Source organism: Symphodus melops, assembly GCF_947650265.1.
Source record: "Symphodus melops genome assembly, chromosome: 7".
Classification (NCBI taxonomy): Eukaryota; Metazoa; Chordata; class Actinopteri; order Labriformes; family Labridae; genus Symphodus; species Symphodus melops.
This window is the reverse complement of record NC_136697.1, coordinates 12839720-12858618: the sequence shown is the minus strand read 5'-3', so window position 1 is coordinate 12858618 and position 18899 is coordinate 12839720. Positions and strand designations below refer to the sequence as shown.

The 18899-nt window shown below is 39.6% G+C and overlaps 2 protein-coding genes across 2 annotated transcripts; one reads left to right on the top strand and one right to left on the bottom strand.

The window, feature by feature from the left end:
- Positions 1–7: 7 nt before the first annotated feature.
- On the top strand, positions 8–3444 carry nsun4 (NOP2/Sun RNA methyltransferase 4). The gene is made up of 8 exons (XM_079348237.1): positions 8–185; positions 639–858; positions 1553–1712; positions 1923–2077; positions 2188–2348; positions 2447–2571; positions 2696–2828; positions 3034–3444. The coding sequence occupies exons 1-8, from the start codon at positions 93–95 to the stop codon at positions 3175–3177; spliced, it is 1191 nt and encodes a 396-aa protein (XP_079204363.1). The 5' UTR covers positions 8–92; the 3' UTR covers positions 3178–3444.
- Positions 3445–9689: 6245 nt separating this feature from the next.
- Positions 9690–17307, bottom strand: dmbx1a (diencephalon/mesencephalon homeobox 1a). Its single transcript, XM_079348796.1, has 5 exons — positions 17037–17307; positions 13499–13668; positions 13190–13368; positions 12106–12511; positions 9690–11838 (listed from the first exon to the last, which is right to left on the bottom strand). The coding sequence occupies exons 2-5, from the start codon at positions 13650–13652 to the stop codon at positions 11390–11392; spliced, it is 1188 nt and encodes a 395-aa protein (XP_079204922.1). The 5' UTR covers positions 13653–13668; positions 17037–17307; the 3' UTR covers positions 9690–11389.
- Positions 17308–18899: the final 1592 nt, after the last annotated feature.

Below are 18899 nucleotides of genomic sequence, written 5' to 3'. Positions count from 1 at the left end.
TAAGGCCCGCCCATTACTTGGTCAAACCCAGCGGAACTGGGAACCAATCTGCCTAGAGTTAAGACGGGTCTGAAAAGCAGGCGCACAGAAACATGTCGCTGCTCATGGACACCAGACTCCTACTAAGAAAAATTAAAGATTTAAGAAGTTTAACGCCGAAGCGACACAAAGTGAAAGAAAAATGGGTATGTTGTCAATCCAGTAATCGATAGTTCATCAAATTTAAGTTATCTATAAATTAAAATGATATTTACGTCAACAATATCCATCACAAAACAACACATTAAATATTTGAAAATTGACTGTTGAATTTAAACATTATATTATATATAATAAACCATGTCAAATACAATATGCTAAAGCTGGACATAAAAGTCGTCAGCACATGACATTTAAATAACTATATTGTAATAAACCATGCCATTGTGACTATTGTAGATAAAAATGTAACTAAATGTATAAAATCTGTACTAGAACTACATCTAAAATTGACTAAGACTTTTTAGACTTCTCATTTATTTATGTCATGTCAGAGCTTGTCCCTCATTGTTTGACAGATACAGAGACAACAGGAGACTGATGCTGGGGCTAAATAAAAGTTTAAACTCATTGTTTTGACCTCCATACCTTTTGTGCAGGCTGCCACACGTGCCAGGTATCCTCCCACCACACTGGCCCTGCGACACTTTGATTCCACCTACAGCATCCAGCTGGGGAAGCTGTGGCCCTCGGTGCGAGGCGCCTTGCTGTCAGAGAGGAAGTACGGAGCCCTGCTGAATAACTTCGCCCGTGATACTCTTCTGGAAGACTTTGAAGCTCAGGGATGCAGAGACTTCATCAGAGACGCTTATACAGAAGGTAGTTGTTCATCGCCAGTGTTTCCAGTTGAACCAGTGGAGAAAGCAGTGTGACCTCAATAATCACACAACACAGATTTACACAACATTTACTTTTTACAGGATCCTTGTAGAATAGATAAAAACACATTCTCTTTCACTGTCACATTTCTTAAAATTATATCAGAAAATATATTGTATAATATTAAAGTGCATGAAAAGTTGTAGTTCTTAAATATATGAAATTAGCCTTAACGTTCAGTTAGCTTGTAAATGCCAAATCATGCATGTTTGCCAGAATAAAAAAACAATTTGTCACTGAAATAACTAATGATAACAACTCAGTCAGTTTACTTTTTTTTTTTTACATGCATTGCTCTTGTTTGTGCATATTTATTTTAATCTAGCTAAAACTCTTTTCCAAAGTCTTTTCCTTGTATTCTGACCTGCTATCTAGACCATTTGTTTTGTTCAGTTAATCATGATCTTAGCAACAAATTACTGTGATATTAACTTCAAATTTCAATGCTAAGCATAGGTTATTTCTATGTCTTATGTCATGTGACATAGAAAAACATGTTTCAGTGAAAAGTCTTCAACAGTGGTTGATTACATAGTCAAACTGCAATGTGTTCAGAAAGCTACTAATAATCCTCTAAAAAGTTCCATTAACTCTGTGTTTTGAATTAATAAAACACAATCTTCTCAACATGTAGCTCAGACACGCGTGGAGAAAGAAGCCGAGGAGGAATCCATCCCTGTTTCAACGAAGAAATGCGACTCTGACAGTCAACAGTTGTCTCCTCTGCAGCTCAGTCTTAACATCAAGTGCTTAGTGTTTCCAAGAGGGGACATCACCAGATTCAAGCCAGCTAAGTAAGCTTATGTATAAGTCCATAATATTTGATATATCATCTAAATGTCTCTTTGTGTCAGAATGTTTACTTTACTTGTCTATCATGTAAAAACATTGTTGACAAGAACCCTGTTTATAACTTTACACATGAATTGTTATTTGTATGAATACATGTATTTCCTTTATGGTTTCGTAAGCCCACATACTTTGTGTTCCCTTTGTATTTAAAGACCAGACACAAATAGGTTGCTGAGTTATTACCTGATGGATGCAGCGTCTGTGCTGCCATGTCTCGCTCTGAACGTTCAAGGTGGTCACAATGTGCTCGACCTTTGTGCGGCTCCAGGAGGCAAAACCCTCGCTTTACTACAGACACATTCTATCGGTAAGAGAGTTACTTTTATCTAAACCCAGTTATTCTACAGTGAAACTGTCTTCCTCTACTATTTGGAAGTATTTAGTAGTTGTCCAAGTCATTTCTTTTTTACGACAAAGGTTTTTTGTGCGTGAATGACATCTCTGCGTCTCGGACAACACGACTGAGGAAGGTCCTCCAGAGCTATATTCCCAAGGAGCTTTTGACTGATGAGAAGCTACGCATCACCTCCTTCGATGGAACCCAGTGGGGCGACATCGAGAGGAACACTTTTGACAGAGTAAGCCAATGGGAAGTATTACAGATGCTTTAATTAATGTCAAGTGTATCAAGGAATCATCACTTTCTCCTCCTCCATCTTTCCTGTATTTTTGTTAGGTCCTTGTTGATGTTCCCTGCACCACAGACAGACATTCGCTCATGGAAGACGACAACAATATATTCAGTAAGAACAGGACGGGTGAAAGGAGAAGGCTGCCAGAAATACAGACTGAGCTTCTTCTGTGAGTTAGTGACACTGTCAAGATGGTTTGAATGTTTATGCAGTTACCTTTTCTCACATAATTGTACAAAAAACATATTCCACTTTAAGCTACAATTACACAAACTTTGCTCTTTATCTTTCAGGGCAGGAATCCTAGCTGCTTGTCCGGGTGGGGAGATTCTTTACTCCACCTGCACACTGTCTCAGATTCAGAACTTGAGTGTGGTGGAGCAGGCCATCTATTTGGCTAAAGAGAACCATGGCATCCAAATCCAGGTCAGTGAGAGGCACACTGTAAACTTCACATCAGAGATTCAGTAATATCTTCAGGAATAGAGTCAGACAATTACTATAAAGACTTTAACCCCCAGAAAAATAAACAAGGCTCTCTTGATGATGAAACTGGGAGAAAAATTTGTACAAATAATTTTCCCCTTGTTGTGTTTTTTTCCCCCTTTGTCCTGATCATGTCTAAATTCAGGTTGTTGACCTTCGAGCCCTCACACAAATGTTTAGGAGAACCTTTCACTTTGCCCCCGACCTCCCCCTGGGTGAGATGGTCATCCCACACTTAGCCGCTAACTTTGGCCCCATCTACATGTGCAAACTGAGAAGAATCACATAAACTGTGGACCGAAAGACTCTTTACCGACTCAACCGTATGTATAAAGTGTGTCTGCAAGACCAGGAAGACCTGCTTCATCATGGTTGGGGACTTTTTAAACACTGGACTGATAGCAACTCCAGAAAACCGAAAAAGAAACAGCTGAAAAGTTATATTATAAAAATGGACAACATTAAATACAGTTTTATGTTTGAAAAGCACACTCAAGTTCAAACAATATGGTTTGAATTTTTTTTGAGCATAGAAGTGCCAATAAATTCAAAATCATCATGAAACATGCATGTACTGGTAAGTATAATGGTTTTAAAATATGAAAACACACAACATCTAGCAGTTCTTTAGGTAGACATGATGGTTTTGTGCTCTTTTCCCTGTCCTGTACTGAACTAAAAAGAAACCTACACATTTTCAGATACAAAGCAGAGGTAAAATCGACTAGTTCCTTCAAAACAAAAGCAAAAATACTAAAATATCCTAAATGATGTTGCAAATGACTCAAACACACTCTTAATATGTATTGCTAGAAAATGATCAGTCTTATAGCTGATTGCCTTGTTCACTTTTGAGGGTCATATAGAGCTGTCCATCCTCATTTCAGTTTGTTTCATAGTTGTCTAAAAACTCCTCAGAGGAGCTTTAAACAAAATAACAAATAAATAATGACATGACTTAATGCTAGATTATCAAATTATACTAATCAATCTTTATAGATCCAATCATCTATTTGCTTGTGATTTTCCCAGCTTTTTCATAATTTATTCAAGAGGTAGTTTTATTTTTGTCCTGTAGGTGGCAGCCTAAGTCAAACAGGAAAGTATCCGGTGTGGTCTGTGTACATTTTTGTTTGGGAACTGTTTAAGGTGGCAGCAGTTCCATTTCATCCTGCACAGAGTCAGATGATAAAGACTTCAAGCTGCAGAATCACATTACTGAAACACAAATTTCCATCATCCTCTGGTCCCTTTAACTCTCCAAAGAAAATGTGTTTTTGTTCTATGGTTATTCATCAGGTTTTATAGCTTTGCCTAATAATGCAGTATATGGCTATGTTGAAGGAGGGAATAATGAACAGGCAGGTAATGACTGATTTGACCATTTGGCTTTTCCACATCTGAATCTCTGCAACTTTCATTATAAAAGCTGGATTGACTTGTGTTTTGCATTGACATCACTCAGAGGTGAAATGTTTCCTCTTATCATGAGCTAATGTGAGAGCAGAGGTGCCTCTTTTTTCCATCACACCGCCGATGACCCTTCACGTTGTCCTGCACAGGAAATGTAGCGTGAAAAAGGTGTGTATGTGAATGTGTGTGTTCCTAACGAGTCCACCATCCACATCCCGCTGTCATTAAGCCGCTCCAAGCGCAGGAGCTGACTCCCATCCCTGTGCAGGGACGGACGGCAGCCATGCGGCTCCCAGATGAACATTAAAGAGGCAGCAGAGAGCTAAAATGGGATGCTTCTCCCTGTTTTGCCCCTCCGCTTTTTGATTCCACAGATGAGTGCAGATAATTTCCTGTGCGATTGTGAGTGATTACTGTATTACTGCGGTAAAAGGGGGATGTATCTGGGAATGCACAGGGAATTAATGACACATAAAAACTATTTTTGTATTGACTGCTTTCGTCTCCGGGGCCTTGAATGCCTCCTCGCACATCGTGTGATTACCTAAACGTATTGTAAATATGTGTTTCCAATGGGCTCTTACATAAATTTACATGTTTTAACACTCAGGAGACGGCAAACTGTTAGAGATGAGTTACTCTCTTTTCTGCCCGTCTATTGACTCCACTCGCTGTCTGCTTTATTATTGAATTAGCCAATGAGCCTCTGTGCGTTTCTGTCCCTGTGTGTAAGCCTGTGTTAGGGAGACATATGCAGTGCATTAGAAAGATGAATACTGTGGATTTAACCACACAACCATGCCTCTGTTGTCTTTTCAAATACAATTTAAATGTTGCCTTTATAATAAACATGCAAAACACTCTAATAGTCTTGTTTTTTCACCTCTGACGCTGTTGTCCATCAGTAATGACCCCCATGTATTCATACCAAACATCTACAGCAGGTTTTAAACGACAGCAGCAGGGACAATGAACACGTCGGCCTACAGGTCTTTTAATACAAGTCTTCTGCCGGTGAACATAAAAAGCCATGTTTCATATACATAGTGATCTAGTTGGAGTTTGTGTATTTGAAGCGTCTGCTGATGTTCCTGCTGTAGTGTATTTCCAGCCCAGAGGTGTAGATCAGACGCTGTGTCCCAGTTGGCGTTGGGAGCGGGGATTTAACCAGTGGGGTCTTTGCCACAGATTCACTGAAGCAGTCTGAGTCTAGGGTGCAAACTCAGCTGCTCTCAGACACAGGCCAGACAAAGATATGTGTCTATAGGTTTGAATAGTGTGCTGTACAGGGCTGTTACTTCACACCTGTGTTACACTTGACTTTCTTCTTCTTTTTAGTTTAATTTGTGTTTTCACATTTTTATACGAATACATTTTATAGGGAAATACACTGAGAGAATAGATCTGCTTCAAAAAATTGGTTTTCAGACTGACTTGGTCTCACTTTTCTCGAGTGGTACTTCATTCTGTCATGATTCTATTCAAGATGTGGTTGTTTGGACAGATGATCTGACACCATTTTTTTTTAATTGTAGAGATTCTCTTCTTTTTGCACCATAAGGTAACAATTACTAACAATTTTATTTAAACAAATTGTGGCTCTCTGTTTGCTTGTATTGGGTTTTTTTTTTAATATATCACGAGGAAACTTCAGACAGTCTTTATTTAACTGTTAACATGTCACAAAGTGATATTGGGATATCGGTTTAGCCCAGACAGCAGAACAGTACAAATACACTGATCACTGGATTTGACTCTCAGCCGTGACCATTTGACGCACGTCATCCCTCACTCTCTCTCCGCACATTGCCTTTTTCTCTCACTGTCAAATAAGGACAAAACGTCTTTTAAAACAAGACAGATTTCTTTGCAAACCTCCTTCAGTGGGGCTCTTCAGTGGTTTCATCCTAAAAGAAAATTGTCAATCAAATCCACCCATGTGATCGAACGTTGTGTTCTGATCCAAAGAGTAGCTCTTTGAGCCCCTTCCTTCACCCAAGATTTGTAAACTGAAATTTGTCAATAACAGGTTACGTTATGTTACTCCTTGTCTGTCTGTGTTTGTTTTTCTTTGTCATGGGCTTCCCAGTGAATCTATTTTATCACAATTGATAATTATAAGGGAATCAGATTTTTCTTTTGCCTTGCTTGAAGACTTTATCCATATCACAATGAATTTTTTTAAATTTCTTGTAGAAACCTGTTATCTGGTTACACATGAACATCTAATCTTGCAACACTGATGTTGTTGCATGACATACACCATTTACACACTTTTTTCTCTACGTTTCTGAAGGTGTTCATCCTCACAGTCACTGTCCTCTAAGTTGCTTTGTTTGCATACCATATTCTCACTGATTGATGTAAGTACCCTTGGACAGACGCCAAACTTCATATATCGTCTCTCAGAGCCTCCCAAACAGTTCAGTGAGGCCCGCATTGGAAATGCAGCCGCAGGTTTAGGCTGCAGCCAGATTAAAAGGAGAGAGAATGGGGTTTTTCTTCTCTCTAAGAAGATTACCCGGGGAGGGGTGAGATGGCAGTCAGAGTGTTTAAAAAAAAGAGAACAAGAAAATGAAAGATGAAGTGGAACTAAAGGAGGGTGGCCCATGATGCACAGTTTAGACACCTGTTGACTTCCTCATGATATCACTTTTTCCCTTGTTTCTACATCTCTGCATCTGTTTTTATCTTTCTCTTGACTGATTAGTTCTTCAACGGATGAAGATTAAATCTTTAGATTTATAAATAAACCAAGGATTCTGGTTTTGTTGCATGTTTTAGAGAAGTTTTGGCATTTAGAAGTATCATGACTGAGTAGAGTTTTTATTAGCTTTATTTGTTAGCGGTTCTTTTTTATGTTAACATCTTGAGCATGTGTGCAGCTGTGAGTCCGATTATTCTTTTGCTTCTCTCTTCCTTACGTTCCTGCTGCTGGTTTCCAGGAGGGCTTTGATGTGTATCTGAGCAATGCACTATTAGAGGGATTTCCCTGGGCCTGACAGCTCAGAGAATATGCTGCGAAATGGCGATGCCAGTGGGCTAAAAGAATGCTGGAAACAGGATTAGGATCATATTCTGGCAGACCCTGTCACCTCCTCAATGGGGCGAGCTCTCTAACGCTGGCACTTTTCATTCTCGCCATGGTTAAAACCTTTAGGAGAACCATGGAGAGGAGGGAGGAAAAAAACACTGATTGAATGGTACACTGTGATTTTTGTGTGGGGTGCATGGTCAGAGGGTGTGTGTGTGTGTGTGTGTGTGTGTGCGTGTGTGCGTGTGTGTGTGTGTGTGTGCGTGTGTGCGTGTGTGCGCGCGTGTGCGTGCGTGTGTGTGTGTGTGTGAAAAGGCAACGAAAGTTAAAGCAAGAAATACAGAAAACCAGTCGACCTGTTTGTCCCATACAATCCCTTATTTTTTCTTCAAAATGAAACCTTGCATTTATTTATCGTCTTTGATTTTCCTTATTTTTTATGTTTGACTGTTTTATAGATAATATAAAGTGTAATAATGATAGTAACAAAGTGTAGATGCAGACGTCTGTTGGATTAACACATTAAACTGAAGGTGGGGTGTTGCACAATTTCTTAAAGATTTTCCTGCAAAGTATGTTCACTTTTATTTTTTTATTTTGTAAAAAATATGCGGTAGCTTTAAAAAGCTTCCACTTTACTTTTCATTTTAAACTTTTTTCATTGCTGATTCTTAATACAAAACCCATGAAATACATTTGTATTAGCAGCTATAACATGAGAACACTCTGCAAAGATCAAGGGGATAAATACTTATGCAGGCACTAGATTATTACTTTTATTAAATTCTTATTTCACTCACAATATGTATCGGTTAGAACACTGGTAAAAATAATTGTCTCAAGCTAAGATTGTAGTAGTACAAATTCTCTTTATTTGATGGATAGCCCCTTGAGCTGATCCATCTTGTTTTTAAGGGGGTCCAAAGAACTAAAGTCTTAAACTTTTTCTCACCAAGTATTTTCTTTGTGTCTCGATAATGCAATTATAATCTTTGGTGACTTTTTTCTGTCTGCACACACACTCAGATGCACACGTCACAAGTTGCTTAAAGGAAGGTAGATGGAGTTGTGTGTGTGCCTATAAATAGAAGATTACAGCTGTATAGTGTTGAATATACAGCCCAGAGTGTTAGAGATGGAAGCACCTGATCCAGCATCAAGGGCTCAACACACTTGACCCTGCAGCAGTACAATCTAGCATTCCCTGTTCAACCCTTAGGCTGTGTGTACATGTGTATGTGTGTGTGTGTGTTTGGGGGATGGTGTTATGAGAAGAGAGAACATTTGGAACAAGAGTAGTGGGTTATGTTCTCTGCCGCAGAGCCCCATGGGAGGAAACAGTGCCGTGTAGCTGGATAGATTCCTCCCATGGATAACAAGGACATTCACTCCTGCTGCATATCCACACCACAATCTTATCAGTCACACAATCAGGGTGCCCTTGGCTGAGGACAAGCACACAGATGTTCATGGTGTAATAAAACACAACAAGGTGAGGGTGAGGTGTTACACCCACATTAGCGCTACTAATCTGGTGAGATCATTATCCCATTTTTTGGGTTGTGGTCATCCATAACAGTCTGAGAAAAACTGCTCAATTCATCAGCCAAAGTGTGCTTGTTATTTACTTACACACAGTGGGGAAACACATGTGAAAGGTCACACTAATAGCAGGGCATATCACAATGTATGTTTATGTTTAGTTTACTGTGGGAAGAGCAAGGGCACATTAAAGAGGCGATGGTAGGGGTGCTCAAGTGGCGTGTGTGGAGGGGCAGGGTTTTTTCAGGGGAGGGGGAGGTGGGGGTCTGTGCGTTTTGACAAACCATGCTGTTAAAGATATAATAGCAGCATAATCACTGCCCCGGGCCGTCATTCTTCAGGATAATGGCCTGCTTATTCATAGGGGATGGCTTATGTCTCCTTGCTGATACTTCTTTTATTTTAGGTTTTTCAGATTAGGCTTTTTTTTGGTCTCTTTTGCAACCATAGACTTTGTCTTTCTGCAAACTCTACTTAATAATGTAGTTGTTTTTACATTGTTCCTTTAATTTTACCTTTTCCCCATCCCTTCATTGTCTTGTTTATTTAACCTGTATCACTTTTTTTCTCAAGCGATATCACAATTATATAATTTCCAATTAAATTCATCTGCTTTTTAATACGTTACAATTGCGAAGTAGGAATTTGTTTGTATTGTTTATTTGATCAAACTTTTTTTTTTCATTTGCTTACTTACTGAATTAACAACAACAAAGACATAGACACCTCAACAATAATGGTATTGTTTGTTTGTTTGTTTGTTTTTTTCTAAATTCAACATTTGTAATAAAATAAACGTAAAGAAGTCATCATAAAGATCTCCAATCACTGTTTTTATTTGTGATTATTTTACAACAACACTAGTTCAAGTCTACATTGTTAGAGAGGAAACAACACTGTTGATGGTCAACTCACTCTTTCCTCCTCCATTACACATATACAGTATCTACCACTGGACCGAGTCTGACAGACGGTGAGAGGGGAACAGTAACAACAGAACTCAAACAGAGTCAAGACAGCAGGACACAGAGGAGGAGGAGGAGGAGGAGGAGGGTCAATTATTCCTTGAAATATTTTCACTTTACTTAATGGATCTGTCTCTCAGATACAGAAAGTGGCAGTTTTCCAACAACCCAAACTTCTTCAATTGCATCTTTTAAGCTGGAAAAAGTGAAGACATTTGGAAATTAATTAAACCCGTATTATTACACAGACAAACCAGAAGAGGAGGGTAGACATGCTGCCGGTGTGCTTAGCAAATACAATCTTGCAATCTGACAGCTAAAGAAATGTTATCAAGTATACAACATATTAAGAATTTTACAATTACCTTACAAGTAAACATTAATAGATAGACTTTTTTTGTATTTTACATAACTAAAATAATGTGCTTTTTTCATATTTGCTCCCAGATTACATGAACAGAAAACATCAGAGCAGTGTGATTCTCCTCGTCAAGTGCTTACAGTCGGCCGGGCTTTCAGTGAAAAGCTGCATGTTTCCTCAAGAGACTTTCAAGGCCAGAAACAATGGAGATATTTATCCAACAGTTTACCTTAGTGTCCATCATTTTATATTAATCCCAATTGTTTCACAGATTTGAAAGTGATACCCAGCGTGTGTCTAGTCTTATTGAGCGTTTCAGCACACAGACCTTGAGGGATTTATAAATTTGGTCTTAAATGGTATTCATGTTCATAATTGCGTCTGCCCCGACTCCCTCAGCCCGGGGCAAAATGTAATTAAAAGCTTTGAGAATTTACTCACTGAAATCATTTTCTCATTATCCAGCCAGCCTTTTGCACAAAGCGACATAATACTGGCCATTAAACCGGTAAATTAGTCACTTTTAATTATGCTGTTGAGGACAACATGGCTTGAAATGTATTTTTATTTATGTGCTGTTGTGTAGTACATGCTTTGTACACAACTGCTGCTTAATTGAAATGTCAATGTTCCTTTTTCTCCTCCTGTCTAATGAGCCTAAATCCTTCAAAAGTGCCTCATTTATTAACATTTTTCTAGTAAACATTATCTGCATTGTTTTTTTTGTTTTTTTACAGTGTGTACATGATCAGCTGTTTGACATTTTCAAAAGTTGATTCGTTTCAGATGTTAAGATGGTCCAGCAGACGTTTTCTTCTCAGGAAACAGTTCAGAATACGTTCAGTGTCCTTTGAGATGGATATTCACTTCAAATCAGGTTTTTTTCTGGCAATTTTTGATATCTATTGGGTTTGTCTTTTTCACAAGGTTAAAGTTTTGGATTGAAAGCTGCTACAGGAGCTTAAAGGAGTCAAACAAGTGTGGCCTCAGTTGAAAAGCTGGCATCCTGCAGGTCCATGTTGGCATGTTTTATTTATAGACATTTAGATGTCCGGCACCCATGTACTCAAGTAGACTTCAATCCATGGTTCCTAAAGAGCTATAACAGCCACATAGACAAGCAGTAGGATGAAATGATGTGTTGGCCGAGTCTCTAAACTCCCTCTTACTGTCCTTCATCTGGTTTTCAGTTAGACATGGTGTCTAGTCCCAGCGAGGCAGCGTGCTGTTTGGCCCTCAGACGCAGGTTTTCAATGCTGGTGGTCTTGTTGTTGTGGCTGCTGAGGCTGCCGGCAGCCGACGCTTGCAGCAGTGGGCTGTTCCACACCTGCTGAGCATGATGGGAAAGGGACTGGTAGTAGGACTGGCAGGGTAGAGAGCCCAGCGGCGCCGGGGGCATGTTCACATTCATGCCCAGGTAGGGGAGGGAAGAGGGGGCGGCAGCAAGGTCGAAGGCAGGATAGTGCACCAGGTTGTTGGTGGCGGCCATGTGCTGACGGAACTGCTCCTGCAGACGGAACAGGCTGAGGGGGGAGGAAGAGTACGAGTGACTCTGAGAGAGAGGAGCACTGCTGGTCAGGCCACTGCTGGAGGAGGAGGGGGAGGGGGTCACTGAAGGGGAGACCAGGGGGGAGTCTGGACAGAGAATAGAAAATATTATATTATATTATGATGGGAATGTTTAAACATAAAGAGATGCCATGAGTCAAGAAAAGTATGAACACAGATCAAATTCCCACTGTGGAAAAGTGACTTATTCCTTTATAATATAGCTGTAATGCTTATTTCAATAGCTTAATTGACCAACACAGGTATTATTAAAAAAACCCTCTTATTCTCTGTTTGTTCCCAAGCAATCACTTTTGTATAGACTTGTTTTTTATAAATAAAGCTGAGTCTTACCTGGTTTAGGACTTAGTCTTTTGCAAACAGGAGAGACACCCCTGGGTGTCACCGCCCTATCACACTTCATATCCTCTCTCTGACATTTACTCTCATCTTCCTTATCCGTGGCATTATCCTCTGTCGCTGACTCGCTGCCAGAGTGTTCAGCCGAGGTGACGTTCAGCTCCAAGTCCAGAGGTACAGGATGGACTACAGGGCCCTCTATCTCCAGAGAAGAGGAGGAGGAAGAGGAGGAGGAAGAAGGAGGGAGCTGGGTTTCAGGAAGTACAGTTGTGGAGGCAGGTGTGTCCTCCTTCTCGCTTCCTCCTCCTTCCCCTGAGGCCTCCTTCTGCTTCTGGAGCTGCTCCTTCTGCAGGCTGCGCTGCTTCTTACGAAACTTTGCTCTGCGGTTTTTGAACCAAACCTGAAGACAGACAGAAGAAGAGGAAGAATTAGAGGGAGCACAAGCTGGAATGATGAAGAGCATGTGAATGAAGAGTTAAGATGACAACCACATACTTCAAATAAGTATCAGATAACTAAGTTGCATCTAAAAACTCAAAAGTCGATATGTCCACAAGACTGGACATAATTAACTCTAAATGTAAAAGATAATGATCTCAATTAAACTTTAATTAGTTTTAACAGTAATGATAACACTTTAATATAGACTGCCGTCAGCATTTGTTGTATCCAGACAAATAACCCATGTTTTCTATTGTATTGGCACTCTTGGAAAGTTCTCCCAGCAATGCACAAGTCACTTATTTATTTTTTCAAAACAATAGCAACTTTTTTTATAAATAATGCAGACCATATTTAACTGTGTTTGATACATATATTTCTTTAAATGCAACAAAAGAAGTCATACCAAACAACAGATTTGTCCACCTTCATAAAAACACAGACTGGCATACGGGTAAAAATAAATAAACAATACTAATAATAAATAAAAAATACTACCAATAAAGAAAATGCATTAAAATGAAAGGAGCACACTGAGGACTTAACATAAAATACACGTATGGATTAAAGCCCCAGGGTTTTCCGTATCACCACATTTTCTTCCCCTTCGCTGATGCATTTTTGTATTGTGTCATACCTGCACGCGGGCCTCTGGCAGGTTGGTGCACATGGCCAGCCGCTCCCTCATCACCACATCCGGGTAGTGAGTCTTCTGGAAAGTTTTCTCGAGCGCCTCCAGCTGCTGTGCGGTGAAGGCGGTGCGGCTGCGGCGTTGTTTGCGGTGCTGAGAGCCGTAACGAGCCTCCAGGATGATGTCTTGAAATGCGCAGCCGTTTGGAAGGGAAGCACACACGGAGGGTTTATTTTACTGCGCATGAGTCAACCACAGCTACTTACTTAAGGACTTTTTGTATCTGTGTCTTTGTGCGAGTGTGCACTTAATTACCAGCAAGTCTTTCGGCCAGAGTGAGCGCGTGCACGGACGGCCGGTAGTCGGGCGCGTGCTGCGCCTGTTGCGCGGCCTGCTGGTGCAGGTTGTACATGGCGCTGAGGGAGTTCATGGCGTGCAGAGAGTAGCCGTTCACCCCGTAGTGCTGCATGATGAGAGGTCACTACCTGCGGGCCAGAGAAGAGGATGATAATGGTCAAAGAGAGAACAAGAAAGATAAGCGCGTGCCGCTAATGGACACGTGAGTTATACTGTCTGTGTTTTTTAAAGACGAATAATAATCTGTTTTTGGTTTATTTATCCGATTGAAAGGCTACAAGCACGAACGTTCTACATGTCAGCGGATTCTCGCGCTCTAGGGCCAATAGATTTAAATGTGCCCACTCAGACAAAAGTGTTATCCATTAACATCCAATTATCGGCCTGTTCAATCCATTAATTATACAAAACACTTTTAATTGGGGTAATTATGACTCGTTCCCATAATGAACCGTGACAGATGCTTTATTCATGAATTTATCTTTGACGTTTCGAGGATCTTAGAGAAGCCAAATCCCCCCTGAAAACGCTGCTTTGACATATCAGGACAGAATGAAATGTGTTGGAAAATGAAATAAGGAGATTTGTTCCGGGTCTCGTAGGGGAAAAAACTGCAGTTGGATCACTGGATTATATTCTAATAGGCAATTATTGAGTAAATTATATTCTCAATCAATACTGTTCGATTTTACAGACTGACATTTTTTTAGTATATACAACATTTAAAACAAAGCTTTGGATTTTATTTCGGCAATATAATGATAACATATCCATTAAATTGCAGGTCGGAATATTTGAAGTTTCTAATGAAACTGAGATACCAATTTGTGTAAAGAAAAATGTGTATAAGAGCGTTTTATATTTGGCCTATACGTTTCATTTTCCAAACTCATTTTTCTAGTTCTCCTTCACGAACAGGTTTCCTATAAAACGCTGGAGGACACGATTAGATATGTATTAGCAGGGAGAAGACGAACAGGAGGGAAACACTCGGAGGCCCAAACAGATATTAAAACTATTAAGAGAGACCACAGGCAGAAGATATAACTCTTTCTGCTCTATGACATGCAGGTACAACATCCAGGAAACTGGTTATCTTCATGAACTATACAGTATTAATACTTTTATACAACTTCCAGGTTTGTATTACACATGTTCCGTTATTGTTTCAGCCTGTGGGGTTTTAGGGTTTTTTGAGCAAGCTGTATATTTTAACAGACTAAGGAAAATAAATCACAGTTTCTAAAAGCAAAATAGCAACTGTAATTAAAAAAAAATACGATTAGGATATGGATTTAAATGAATTTTTTTTTCAAAAGTATATCAATCATGCAGAAGCGTTGATCTGCATTGTCTACCTTTTAATTTAGATTGATTAAGCCACACTGGTAAAGACAGGCCGATGTCATGACTAGAAATGAATTTGGCCTATTCAGTCATTACTTTTAGGCCCTAATGCATTAATAATATAATAATAATAATAACATTAAAAGGCTGTTACGAACCTTTAAAATAAGACAGGATTGAGTTGTCGTTCTTGTAAAAGCAGTTTTTCTCTGTTTTTAAGTGTGTGCGTAGTTTTAAGTACGACCGTGTGTGTGTGTCCGTGCGCGTGCATGCGTGTGTGTAATGCCCGCAGTGCCCAAACCCAGCCTATTAAGTGTCCGCGGCGGCTGATGAATGTGATCAGAGGTCGGTTGGGAATAGTTTAATTCGCCGGGACAGAAGGTGCTTCGCTAAACATTTACTTTACTCCCCTAAGTATTTGAGTTGAATGGTCTCCCCCCTCCTCTTCTACGCCTCACCCCTCCCCTCACCCTCTCTGGCGGCCTCTTATCCCATCGCCCCGGGGCAACGTTTTGGCTGAGATGTATGGCTTCTCCGCGGGTAAAAATATGCATGTTGATCCCCATTTGGCTCCCCGTCTAATGGAAGTGCAAATAGGTTTCGACTGCGAGGCCCTCCATTTATCATCACCGCTGACACGGTCGGACGTACAGTGGGACTGGCTGGTTAGCCCTGGGTTGGAGTTTCCGCGTGTGCGTGTGCACGCGTATGTGCCCCAGTAAAATAATAATAATAATTAAAAAGCATTTGTTCTCTACTCTAAAGATAAGGATATGATTTTTTTTATTTGATAAAGCCTTAAATCAAAGTGTATTTTACAAGGGAGGAAATAGCCAACATTAGGGCATCAAGTACAGACTATATCTGAAAATGTAGACTACAGATTAGTGGTCTATTTTTGTAGGATTATACCTCTCTGAATGCACAGGTAAAAGTGAGAGATGTTTGTATTCTGTATTCTACTGTCTTCACAATTCATTAAAAAAATCATGCTTTCAAACTGAACAGTTCTTTTGAATACAGGTAAACTTTTAGCCTCTAGCCTGCCTCTTCCTGATTACCAGCTTTTCTCACCTTTTGTACACATCTCTGGTTCTAGCCTGTATCCTCCGTCCCATATCAAATGCAGCACAATAGCTCATCACAGTGAGCCTGTCAGCGCAGTTATTGTCATTCATAAGCCCCTCTGTGCTCCAGGCTCTGGGCCCTCCTGGATGCCCTGCTCAATGTTTCGATTATCAAACCGTCATTATGTAAATTGGCATGTACAGTGCAACTCTTTGATCCGGCTAAATGAGGAAAAATGTTATTTGCTAACAGCCCCCAGGGGCAGGAGTCAAGCTGACAATCTGCTCTTTGCTGTGTCACAGTGTAAACTGTCAGAGGGCGAGGGACGAGTCTGTGATTTTGGCTTTGTGATTTTAGGATGAAATAGAATGCAGAAAGCAGATTGAAAGGTAGAGGTGTCTTGATGTCTGCTTTTTTTTTTTAAATTGTTATTGTTTTTTTTTTATTGTTATAGGCGTTTACACGAAATATTGTAATATTTTAACAGCATGATGGCGATAATTGTTGAAAGGCTAAATTGAAATAAAAAATGCAAAAGAGAAGGCGCATCCTCCAACACAACCTCCAACTTAGTCTATGTGGAAAAACGCAAAGCAAATGTATTTTATGAGTAGCATAATACTAATTTTAGAGGGGGGAAAACAAAACTATTTCGAAGAGACCAGGCAGCTAACATGTCAGAATCAAGAAGACTCCCTTTTACTATTGGGAAGGCTATTGTATTTTTAGGCTCGAGCACAATTTGATAAAGTTTAATTAGCAGGAAATTATTAGTTACACATTTGAGGTCAGGTCGTATTTGCGGTTACACATTCATACTTAAAAAGTATTATTACTTATTCGGTGAATATAAAAATACAGAGGCTGGATGTCTTAAATGCTGCACATCTAATCGTCAGTTAACATTTGTTACAGGCTTCGGTTCGAGACACATTCAACTTTAGCGTTTCCGATTTAGAGACACTTGGGCTAAAATGGGACTCAGTTTCAAACAACAGCAAATAACTGTAAAGAAAATCAACATGTGAAAATGTCTATGTTTTATAAATAAATCTTTATGAATAAAGACAGAAGCATTTACCTCTTGTTTAGACAGTTGTGTTCTCCGTCACTTCTTCCACATGTAAGACTCCGAGTTGAAGAACTTCTTAAGATTTTAGATTTTTCTTTTCTTCTCTTCAACCAACCATGTGTTGGCTTCTCGATATACAGTATATTTGTCCGTCAGTGAGGTGAAAAGTCAGAGAAAAGTGAAAGTCATCCGGTCAGTTGTTTCACTTCAAGTCCGTCCTGCTCGCGCTCCACCTGCTCTTCTCTCGTGCTGAGTTCTCCGCGTCTTGCGCACGAGTGGGAAGCCGCCATCTGCTGGTGCGCGAGAGCCCGGTGATGGGATTTTAAGGAGAGCTTTGCGGGTGTCATGATGGCTTCCTATTGGTTCCTTGTGCTGTCAGTCAGGTTAATAAGATACCAGATCGTCCAGCGGTGGACTCCGACACCCAGAGTCATAAGAAGTTTAAGTCAATTTTGTCCGCTTAGCCGTGTCTATACATTATTTATTTTAAATAATGAATATCACCGAAATATGACAATTTACATTTTTCACGTTTGGCAAAATTAGTAGATTTATTTTTAGAATAGGTTTCATAAAAAAACTGTTTTTATTTATTTGCAAAAAAGTGAAGTGAAGAGAATATAAGTCATTCTTATATATATAATTAAAATAATACATTACATATATATATAATTTATTATTTTCTTTTTTTTGAAAATAATTCTGAATTCAAATCAAGATGATATTAAGATGACACGTTCAACCAAATGGCATTTGTATAAAAATAATAGGCAGATGCACATTTTTTTATTCAAAAGGCTTCTACCGTCAAAGGGCACTTGGAGCTTTAATCCAGTTGCCACTCCTTAGTTTTGTGGGGAAAAGGAACCAACCTTAAGTTTGTTTGCTTTTCGGCTTCCCCTTCATGCCATGGAGCAGAAAGGGAGACTTTGGAGAGATGGCTAATAGATGCCAGGGTGCTGTCTTTAGACTCTTTCTCGGCCTGGAAGGATTTGGGATGGGATAGGGAAGACAAGACGCCATCTCAGCCTCCAAAAACCCCTGTCTTAAAATGACTGCGGGTAAGAGGATTAGGGCAATAATGCCCTTCTCTTCTTGAAGGGTTTTTAGAGCAGATTTCTTCTCCCGAAGCAAAACCGTTTAGGTGGGGAATTAAGGGCAGCGCAAAGTAGCCTTTTAATGTAAAGCTTGCATATTTTGTTGGGAATGTGTTTGGCCAACGACGCAGTTTTATCTCTGGCCATGTTTCACACATTGATGCAGTAGACAAAAGATTGCATGGAATATAGAATATTAATATGCGTTTTGACGCAACTAAAACACAGCTTGAACTAAACGCGCTGTTTTTAGACAGTCAATGGTTATGGACAACTGTCATTTTGAAGTCGACATTTAGGGCAGCATGTCTCTGATTTGCGTTTGTGAGAGACGAAAAGGGTGGCAGGACAGTTAAGGTCAAAGCAATTTTACGTCAAAACTCTCATATTTACGTAAGCCATTTGACCTGGTTTTGATTTTTAATAGCCTATACAACATTAAATTAAGTCATGAAGACAAAGTTGTCATTGGGTTTCTTTCACGAAGATGATTTAGATTTTCCTTAATTTCAAAGTCATTTTAATGTTGTTTGATCCTTAAACAGTATATTATTATTATTAGCTGGTAATTTACGTATTTTAATTTTTGTTCTCTCAATGCGCGATTTATAATTTTTTGAAACACCTTCAACTTTTCCATGTGCTCTTCAAACTATCTCTTACGAAAAACTCGTGTGCCTTTCTGCTCCAATCACTCGCTTTTTTTCCTCCGAGGTCTGAGAAAGAAAGAGGATTAACTTGTGAACCAATGGAAATAAGAACTTAAACGGGAGGT